The following is an 11,020-nucleotide window of genomic DNA, read 5'->3' as shown; positions in this document are numbered from 1 at the left end:
GGGGGTTTGGCGAAGGTTGATAGAACTAAGGTTATGAAGGCTGCCTCTATCACTTGGAGCGGGTTAAGCCTGTACGTTTATGATCTTGTTCAAGCACGAGCAGATATTAGGAAAATCAGCTTAATCTTGCAAGATGTTAACGCGGGCGTAGGAACCAGCACCGACAGTTTTCACTTAAGGCGTGTTGGGGGTGCGCACAGCCGGCGAGACCTGGGTGCCCTTCTTCACTACATCGTTCATACAGTGCTTGAGGATTTGTGTGTGTGTGTGATCTGTTTTTAAAGACACACGTTGTGTTTTCAGCTCTGTGGTTCCTCAGTGTTTCACATACCCTTCACAGCGTGTAGAGCATAGGGAAATAAATGTCCTGTCTATCTCTCTGCTCATTTGTTTGTGCCTCAGTGCAGAGACAACTCAGCCTTGGACGTTACGGAATGAGGATGATTTCAGGTGTTTATATTTTTTTCCTAGGGAAGAATAAAGAGTGCCAAAGATTGGAAACATTAACTGCCCAGTTACTGGAGACATATAAAAGGAGCTGAATTTTTTCCAGGAAGGGCAGGTGCTCCTTTTGCAGAATCTGGGGAACTAACCTATGATAATGCATTCGGTAACCGTGTCCTTTTCTGAGAAAATTCAGATCCCTATGAAAAACAGTTCCCTTAAAACGAAGTTATGCGCACAGGCCTTATATTCCATCGAAGACCTTGACTCAGCACTGCAATTCTGCATTTATGGTAACGTCTGCTTTTTTTCAGCGGGGTTGTTTTCAACACAAGCTAATTAGTAGCTGCCTAAAATATGCCATGTCTGCCAGTGAGCTACTAGCAATTAGGTGTCTGATGATTCTTCGGAGCATTGTAAAAGAGCATTGGAGCATTGCAACTTTACTGGACAGTATGATCTGGTTTTTATCTTCTAAAATATTGCTGGAGCAATGTTCAGTGTCAGGATGTCACTAAAAACTGTCTGTGTTTGGTTTTAGGTTGAATATCTTGATGCGCAACTTGCTGTCTTGCTGGAGCACGGTGGAGCTTGCATGAACCAGACATCTTGCCTGAGGTCTTCTCAGAAACTATGTCACAAGGTTGTCTTGCTGAGCAAAACTGGTACTTGATGCCTCTTAATAGAAGAGTGTCAAATCAGATGGATAATCCCACATTTAAAAGTGACACCGTACTCTCCGATGTTCACGTACACTGTCCAAACAAAAGACATCTAATGGTACGATTGAATGCAGTTGGACAACCAGGTAATATGTATGTTTAGACTAATGTAGCTATATTTTAAGTGTATTCATGTCTCTGTGATGTCTGAATCCTCCTTTAAATGGTCGATATTAATCACATCATATTTTTTCCAGTTAGAAGCAGAATCACTTCCTACTTGGTCTTTAGGAAGAAGACTAGCTGGATTGTCCTCATGAAATTAACTACAGAAATGAAAACTATTAGTGTAGAATTTGTAGACATCCTGTCTTAAAAACAAATACTTTCTGAGAAGAAGTAACCAAATTAACTTCCTTGGAGGTTTAATTGTATTTGTTTATTTGTTCACTTAGCTATAATATAGGACCTCAATATAGGACTTTGGGAATCATGTTAAAAGGTTGGGATGTTTTTTGCATGCAGACAAAAGGTGAGAAGCCAGGGGTTTTAAATAATGTAACTTAAGTCTAAAATAAAAATTACCAGTAATTAATTTATGAATTTCTATAAAATCTTTATGTGTTGATTTATTATCTATTCCACAGGAACCTAAAAGCTTTGTTTGGTTTTTGTGGGGATTTTTTGTGTTTGTTTGATTTAAAAAAGAAGGCAACAAGAAAGTTCAGAATAGCAATGGTTTTGACTGACATAATTCAGAGTCAAGGCTGTAGTGGAAATGAATTGGCAAATGCCTCTGCCTGATTGCCAGCTTGGAGGTTCCTATGAAGTTGTCAAGGAAACTGACTTGAAGCTGCTGGTAAAATGTTCTGGAGAAAAGTACTGCTCCTGCTGTGATAGAAGTGTTAGTTGTTTCCTAAAACCCAGTTGTGACATAAAAAGAACAACTTTTGCAGCTGTTGTAGCATATGACGGTGTAAAAAATTATAGAAGTGAGCTTGACAAAGTAGTAGATAATAATTTTGACCCTGAGCAGATCAAAACCAGGTAATTAATGCTGTGGTGTATCCTCATACTGTTTGACACTTGTTTGCTGTGATTTTGCTTAATGCAGAGAACCTTTCAACAGAATGAAATGACAGCATGTGCTACCTACTCTGAATGTACTTGGTCAGGGAAATTCCTTTATTTATTAAGACAAGAATTGGATTGTAGTATGACAGCTGTCATGCTAACACATATGACAACAATCTACCATTGTCACTTCGCTGGTTTTTAGGGGATTTAGTCTCTGCTGCTTTGGGTCAATTTTACCTTACACCTTTTGAAATGCTATAGAACATGCAGAGGACCCGAAGGGACTTGGAGAACAAAAGCATTTAATTCATTGGTAGCATCCTTTAATTTGTTAAATATTCAAATCAGTTTAATCTGATTGTCATGCAAAAGTGGATGACTTAAAAAATTTCTTATGCTAGGATAGTCAATGAAGATTCTGTCAGATCTAGCTGAAAACGGTCTCTCTAGAGAAGCACGTCTCTTGAGTTACAGTAGACAGGCTTTGAATATAGTCCTTTCTAAAGAACCTGGAATATAACTCCATAAATTGTGAAATTGTTGAAAGCAATGGTGGCAAGCACTCTATCTCTTCCCTTTTGGTGTGAATGAACATAATTCTAAGACATTGTTCCTAGAATCCTACTGGTGGTAACCTTTTCTGCTGGTCATATCCTTGGCTATCTTTTTTCTCAAGCCTCAACACATTGTGTATGATTTTGGAACATTAGTACCCAGCCTAAGTTGGCTGATTTCATACCAGAGTAGGTGACTCCAATTCCATGATTCTGTGTTCCATGACTGGCCGGATCAGTCAAGCACAGCACACAAGCACTGCTGTCTCAAGCTGAAATGCACTGTAGATGGAAGAATAAAATGTCCAGCTTTGGTAAGCTGTCACCTGTGAGCTTATGTCTGCCTTCTTATACTCAGCTGATTTCAAGACCTGAGGTTGCTTAAATTCCCAGACTTTCAAAACAGTAAAAAAATATCTACTTGCATTTCACTAGAACATGTTTCTTATAAGATAGGAATTAATTCTTAACTGAAAGAAGCAAATTCTAACCCATATTAATTCTTCTTTCAACCTGGTTTGAGCTTGTCTCAACAGATCTTTTGGAGGATGTAAGGAACCATCCCTTCTGCCAATTGTTAAAATAAATGTTGCTAAATCAGATGGAAGTGTGCCGTTGTGACTGCAGAGATGCTGAGTCAGCCAGTAGACTGGGAAAGTGCTTCATTTATTTCTGCTGACAGAACTTAATAACAGAAATATTTCCTCATAGCAAACAACTATATTTCAAGTTATCTGTATAATTATTTTATCCTCTAGATTTTTAACATGTGAAATGCATACCAAAATTTAATGCATGGGGGAGTTGTGCATAGATTCGCTTCTTACCTGGTGTTTAACTTTCTCCCTCTCCACGTTCTTACAGTATTCCTGTCATATTTCAAACTCCTTTGTAACACAGAAGATTTGGCATCTGAGAAACATGTGAGAGAAGCTGCAACAGCAGGAGAAGACCAGTACAGAGGTGGAGATGAACGGTGTGATAATCTAAAAAAAGAAAGAGAATTAACTAGTGAAGGAGTAGAAGCTCTGCTAGATGATGATGGAGACTTGGAAGTGGTCAGAAGACCTCGAAGTGCCTCTGATTTGGATGCGGAGGATCTTTCAAGGGATAGAGTGTATCCTGTAATTCTGATGAAAGGGAAAGAAGATGCTCTTGAAGATGAAGAACAGGAATGCACTTGCAGTGATGTTGTTAGAATAGGTAAGTAGCAGGCTTACAGTCAAGGAGAAAGGGAATCAATATGTTTGTGTAAAACAAAAGGAAAATAGGGGTTTTTTTTTAGAAATGGAACAGCGGTTGTTAGTGGAAGGAGAGAATAAAACAAACATAATACTGTGATACTTAATATTTTTTTAAATTTACTGTTTTTCTCCAGAAGTGATTTGGGCAATAGCATGTAATGGGAAACTCGGTGCTCCTTAGTTAGAGTGGGGTTTGGGGCATTATCTAGCATTATATCTAGAGTGAAGAGTGTTTCGTTCTGTGTTTGAAAGGGAAGCATCACTTTTCAAATTTGCCACTATGGAACTTGATTTGAACGACGTTCTGAGATACTTATTTCTGCTCTACTTTCATTTTCACAGAACATACGATGGCAACTCCCTTAGAAGATGTTGGTAAACAAGTAGGTATTCTGCCTCACAGTGTCTTGCTCTTCGTGGACTGTGCCTCAGAATTTACTCAGCTGTAACTGGTCCCCTTATCCACAGGTCTGGCGTGCAGCCTTTCTCCTTGCTGATTACATTCTGTTTACACGGGACACGTTCAGGTCTTGTTTGGTGCTAGAGCTTGGAGGTGGCACTGGAATTACAAGCGTTATCATGGGAACAGTTGCCAAGAGAGTTTATTGCACAGGTAAGGCAGTTCTTTTCACTTAAATATTTTCATGAAACTTCATGAAGCAGTGCTTTCCTCCTGTCATTTTTATCCTCATCTGCTCAGTTTTAGTTAATAATTTTTTTAATGAATGTGTATAAAGTTGTGTTGTTTATTGAACAATAACAGGAACTTTCTCAACAGATAGAAAAAGCAGTACTGCTTTGAAGTGCAGGAGTTCAAATGCAAGACACATCGCTCTGAACTCAAGATAGTGTGCCTAGGTTAAAACAGGCAGTATAGGGATGTAACTTCTTTCCTCAGGGGTGGAACAGAGCTTAATACTGGAAGACAAAAGCAAGAAGGATAGTAGGGAAGCAGCCACCAGCGGACAATGTTGCTCTGAATCTTCCTTAATCCTACCATCTTGAGAGAAATTTAGAGGGTTAGTCTGAGAGGTCAGAGGTATGCACAGCCCCTGCAAAATATTCTCGTTCTGAATATCATTATCACTTTCTTCCAGATGTTGGTGAAGATCTTCTGGCCATGTGTGAGCAAAATGTTGCATTAAACAAACACCTGATGGAGCCGGGAGGTAAGTGCTGTACAGGCAGTGTTTATGCAACTGCCTATATATACCTGAACTCCTGTGGGATAAACAGCACAGCCGTTGCCTACCTAGCATATTCACAAGTAAAATTAGATTTCTGTCTTGAAAAGAGATAGGCAGGTTATTTCTGTGTGGTTTATCATGGGACAGCTTCCTCTTGAGAAGAGATAAATACTTACTCTTTCTCTGGTCACCACATGGGAGCAGCGGCAGTTCCCACACACTGTGTGAGATTCACTGAGGTACTGGGGAGGAGCACAGACATTCAGGTGCCAGGTGGAACATAAACAGTGTAAATGACAGAAACTCTGGAAAGGACAAGTGTTTTGCTGGCGAGACACGTAAAAGAACGTAGGTTGTCTTTCTGACCCTGAAGTTCTTCCTGTTGTCTTGTGAGTGGGTAGCTGGTTTTGTACAGTAAATGATTTGATGCCCAACTTCACTTGTTTTAGACGTCCTCATAACAGATCTTCGTCACTTGTTTCAGTACAGGTTTTGACTCTGCTTAGGTACTGTGTGAAAGGCCATTGTGACTGATGTGATCTTTCTCCACTCACAGGAGGGGAAGTGAAAGTAAAAGAACTGGACTGGCTGAAAGATGAATGGTGCACGGGTAGGTGGTTATCATGGGCCCTTTCCGATAGGCTTTGGTGTTTTGTTTGTTTTTCCCTTCAGAGCCGTCAAGAAAAGCTTATTACGTTGTTTATGAAGCAAGTCCTCCGGCACGTACGCCTCTGGAAAAATAGTTAGAAGTACATGATTGTCTTTGGGTGCATCATTGCCACCTGAGGGAGTAAGGGTTTACCTGTTCCTGATGTAGTGGTGAATGTGTTGTATTTTAAATATTTGCCAAGGGAATGTGTTCTGCTGCTTTTAGCAAAATAAAGGCAACTAACTGCAGTAACATTTACAGTGCAATTAATGATAGTATAGCAGATCACTAAAACTTTCTTTATAGTGATTGCAAGGTCAACACAAAATTGTAGCACTAAGTGATATGCAGTCTATTTTGTAGATTTTTATATCATCAGTTGAATTTGATAGAATGCTTCTGAAAAATAGAACTACTATGTGTAAGCAAATGGAAACATCCTTTACACATTCTAAACCCTCTCTTGCACCTCAAAACTTCTGGTTAATGGAAAGATTTGATACTGCCAGTTGAAAATATTTTGGTTTTTAGACTCTCAGAGAAGGTTTCTGTATTTTAACAAAGTCTAAATTTTAAAAAGCATGATGAAGTAGGAAGCTTAGTCTAAACTCATACGAATATGCATTTGGGGTTTTTTATTTAAAGAAGTATTTATTCTAATGTAGCTAAATCTGTGATCCCGCTACTGGGTAGTAATTGGTTGTAAATTCTGAAGTCAAAGAAAAAGACAGAGGAAGCACAGGACTGCAGGGAACTTCAGAGAATGAACAGAAGGATGTGTTGATTTACCTTCGGTGGGGTGCTCTATTTATGGAGTAGCAGGTGACCACAGGAGTTAAGAGGTTTCTCTTTTCCAGCTGTCGGTCATTTGAGACATTTAATCGTGTACACCAAAGCCATATTCTTTGTTACAGATCCTGAAGCTCCTTATAGCTGGTCTGAAGAAGAGATTGCTGATTTGCATGACCACTGTACTGTGATAATGGCAGCTGATGGTAGGAAAATATAAACAGTAAGCTTTTAAATCAAACGCTTGAGCATTATGATTAATAATTTAAACATACCTAGTTTGCTTGTAAAATCTGATAGGTCACATCCTTCCCTAATTTTTCAAAGATCTGCCTTTTCCTGCTTGTTTTGTTGTTTTTTCTTTTTAACAAAGAAATTTGTTATTCGTATTGTTCAGTATTTCCATTCTGAATCAGCAGTATGAGAACAGATGTCCTAAACTACTGGCTTTTTCTTTCCTTCGGTGTGGTAATTATTTGTGACTAAATAAATTAGGCAAAGAATGGAATCACAAGTAAGTGATGAATTTGACTTTCAGAAGAGTTTTTGTTGTCCTACCTTTGTCTTGCATCAGATAACTTCTATGCAAATAATGATAAATAGATGGTTAGACTAATATGTTCTATAATGTGAAAACCAGTTTCAGATGCTGCACTTGGCATAGAGTCTGTGCCTTTTGGGTATCTCTCTCTTTCTTTTCTGCTCTTTTCTTGGTTAAGTGAAAGACTGAAAAGTGACAGGCTAGTTTATCTGTATAGCAAAACCATTGTTGTCTTGATGTATAAATAAAAGGGAATTTGTTTTAGTTATGATATTGAAAGGTATGGCAAGACAGCTTTCCAATGAGATATGCTTATAATGGTATATTAGTTACTACCTTTCCTGTGGTTTTGTAAGAAATGAGGCCCTACACATTTTGCTACCCTGTCGTCTTTAGCTTTGCAGTAAAAGATTTCCAGGCTGAGAGAAATCTTGTTAAAGGTTTGCAAGTTGTCTGACAGAAGTCATTCCCAGTGACAAGAGAAATCTCAAAGCAAGCCTGACATAAATAGCTGCAGTGGATACTATCACAGCGTCAGTCGTTGCCGTTAAAAATATACTGTGGGATTTAGTTAAAATAGTGATGTGTTTGATGAGAATAGTCAAACTAAGGCCTGTTGTTTTTTCATACTTGAGACTTAAGTAAATAAAATGTGTATGCTTAATTGTATTATGGTCTTTTTTTTTTTTTTTGGTAGTGTTCTATGACGATGACCTGACAGATGCCTTGTTCAGAACACTGTATAGAATCACACGCAACCTGAGAAATTCTTGCACAGTTTACCTAGCATTAGAAAAGAGGTAAGTGTTACCAAGAACTTAAAATAAAAAGCGCTAAAAACTTTATGTGCTTTCTTTATTTGGAAGAAACATCTGATTGGATTGAAGGTTGGCTTCTGATTTTCACTGTATTGGTTGATCACAGGCTGTGGTATGTGCCCAAGACAAGCATTCGATTTTGTACGTGCTGGGTTTTTGTCAGTCCAGCATCCAACTTCCACAGGAGTTCAGCTTGTGTTGTCTCACCTCAGATAACCTCTATGCAGATAAGGATAAATAGGTGGTTAGGCTGATGCATTCTGTAATGCCTGACAACATTTGCTGGATATTTTTGAGGTCATAGAGTGGAATGAAGGGGGTTAGAATTAGGGTATATGTTTCCCAGCTTGAATACCTCCGTAACCATTTCTCTTGGGTCTTTGAAGGAGTTATTGAACGTTTTTAAACAGTCACATGTTGCACTCCATTCATGAACTACTACATAAATAAAACAGGCTTTGCTTACATCTCCGGGGATATGCAAGCAATAGCTATTCAGATGATTTGTTGCCACGTGTTTGTCCAGGAAGCCAAGCCAATGATTCTGTTGTGGCAAAGTGCCTTAAAATCAATGGAGAGCTTCGTCCAAGGGTTATCATGTATTGATGCTCACATAAGTCTTGTCTGCTTTTCAGGAATAGCAGGGGGGTTTCTTTTTTCTGGCTATCGAGGTTAGTTAATTACACTGAGAAGACCAGCGTTTTCCATTTGCTGAGGAAAGTTACATGGCTATTTAAGATGCCAGTGTAGGAGAGATGTTTTAAATTAAATATTTCCTTGCCAGGCTGAACTTCACTTTAAGACATATGGATGTTACATGTGAAGCCTACAGTCATTTTAGAAATACTCTAAATGATTTGGAGAACCTCCAGGATGGAAAAATGAAATATACTGTGGAGCCCATTAAGCTTGATTTCTGCCAGTTTCTTGTTTATGAACGAATTGAGCAGTTGGTAAGTGGCATTCATTAAAATAAATGTAATGTGTTGGGCTAATCATCTCAAATTACTTTTCAGCTGTTTCCTTAACATGAAGTAAGAACAGGAGAATAAACATTACCTTTTCATTTGTTTCCATTTAGCTTTTTGGTGTTTTAAAATGATTCTTGTTTGTGCTTACATAATCCATACCAGACTGACATAACCTACCCTTTTCTGTCCCCAGCAGGACAGTGACTTAACCTTTGAGGACTTGAGTGCAAGCTCCATTACTTTGTAAAACACAGTTTTTGCGATAGACTACAAAATGGGAGCGATATCTCTTCTCATGTGTTTGCTTGAACTTTGATTTCATAGTTTTAGTAATCCCTTTCCCAGTTCAGGGCTCAGGAATAATATCTACGAAGCAGTCGATTAGCTATAAACTTCTTTTACTCAGAAACACGTCAGATATAATATTTGTAGTTATCTCATTACCTCCCAAGCACTTAAGGCTCTTTCTGGTTTGTTTTGTTGGGGTTTTTTTGCCAATTTGTCTGCTCTCACAAATATTACGCAGGGTAGCTAATAGCTTGCTGGCCTCTAGAAGAACACAACCTAAAAGATCTTTTTAGAGAACTTGCGAATCTGTTACCAAGAAATGATGTTCCTGTAGTCAACATACTACTTGTTGTGTCCTCTGCAGTATGGACGTGTAGTAAGATTACAGGGGCCACAGTTACTTCATGAGATAGATTTCTTTTACTCAGTGCTGATACCTTCAGGCATACAGTATGCATGCAAAACTTTGACGTAAGCTTTACAAGTGTGTGTAAATGTAACCTGGATTATACCTAAAGGTGTAAACCATTCCCTAGCCTTTTTGCAGAAGGCTACTGGTCTTTGAAATACATACATTCTTAATACGCCCATGGTTTTATTTATTATGGGGTACATTGACACCATTCAAGACCTCAATAAAGGGTATGTGATAGTCTGCTTACTAATGGTTTGTGTAGCAGACAAAGCATGTAACAGTTTATTCCAGTGAAATACAGTGGTCTGTTTTTCATCTTCGTTATCCAATAGATTGAGAAGCGGGTGTGTGTTTGTACAAGGCATGCATTTGTGAGACCTTGATTCCTCAGTAAACTGAGTGGTTTTTTGCAGTTGTATTTTTGCTAGCATTATTGAAAGCATTTGTCAACACAAAAAAAAAGCAAGATTATCACCTAAAATACTGCAGAAGGTCATGCAGACCAAAGAAATTTTTGTAAAACAAATTATTTGAATGATACTCATTTTTAATTTAACAAAAATCATGCTACAAGGATGAAGAAGGTGATTCTATTCCTCTGTCTCAAAGATAATTTGGTGGTTGTTCTAGGAGATTATGCAGGTGGATTTAGTATCTGTTCGCAGATGGGTGCTACCTGTAGGTGGAGGTATAGGGTGTGTCTTCAACCTGTCTTCAAGTGAGCATGTTGAACTTTCCGTAATTGCAACCTACTGATATGACAAAATACCTGTGTGTATTTTTTCCACTCCTGCAGGAATTGTGGAAGATCATTGCTGAACAGCTTTCATGACAGGGACATGAGGAAATAGAAGATCTTTATCTGAGGAAAAAGGCACTTTTTGTGTTTTATTAAAAAATGGATCTCTATCCCAAGAAGAGCATTTTCCTGGTGGAATTGTGTTCTCAGAAAGTATCGCTATGCACATCTGCTTTGCCTCAGTAAGTTTTGCTGTTGGCACTTAGGACATGGTTCGTTGATGTTTCTTTTACAAGACTGTTTGATGTCGGTCTGCAGAGTACGTGCTGGATGCCAAACAGTGGCCGTGATGCAGCGGCTTGCTCTTCAGGATTGATGACTTGGGTTTTAGAGCCTGCCAAAGAGGTATTTAACCTTTTCCATGTGGCTGATTTGCAGCTGTCATGCATTTTCCTTTTTGGTTTTCTGACCATGGACTGTTCTTGGTCTCATCCTAGTTCCACATTATTCATATTTATGGACATTTGTGAAGCAGTGTTCTGGGCAAGCCCTGTTTGTCTTTCATGGACTTTTCTTTAAGCAATCTGTTTATGAAACTTAGGACAAACTGAAAAGGAAAGACTACCTAAATCATTCTAGTTT

General features: G+C 38.6%; 1 protein-coding gene across 1 annotated transcript; it reads left to right on the top strand.

Annotated features, from left to right (window-relative positions):
• Positions 1–1,132: 1,132 nt before the first annotated feature.
• METTL22 (methyltransferase like 22) lies at positions 1,133–10,471 on the top strand. Its single transcript, XM_010154255.1, has 10 exons — positions 1,133–1,252; positions 3,602–3,940; positions 4,324–4,364; positions 4,450–4,594; positions 5,079–5,150; positions 5,725–5,778; positions 6,732–6,812; positions 7,845–7,947; positions 8,750–8,918; positions 10,436–10,471. The coding sequence occupies exons 1-10, from the start codon at positions 1,147–1,149 to the stop codon at positions 10,469–10,471; spliced, it is 1,146 nt and encodes a 381-aa protein (XP_010152557.1). The 5' UTR covers positions 1,133–1,146.
• The last annotated feature ends 549 nt before the right edge of the window (positions 10,472–11,020 follow it).

The sequence above is a fragment of the Eurypyga helias genome, unplaced genomic scaffold, assembly GCF_000690775.1.
Source record: "Eurypyga helias isolate BGI_N326 unplaced genomic scaffold, ASM69077v1 scaffold44996, whole genome shotgun sequence".
In the NCBI taxonomy this organism is placed as follows: Eukaryota; Metazoa; Chordata; class Aves; order Eurypygiformes; family Eurypygidae; genus Eurypyga; species Eurypyga helias.
Note: the sequence above shows the minus strand (reverse complement) of the source record. Positions and strands in the feature narration are given on the sequence as shown.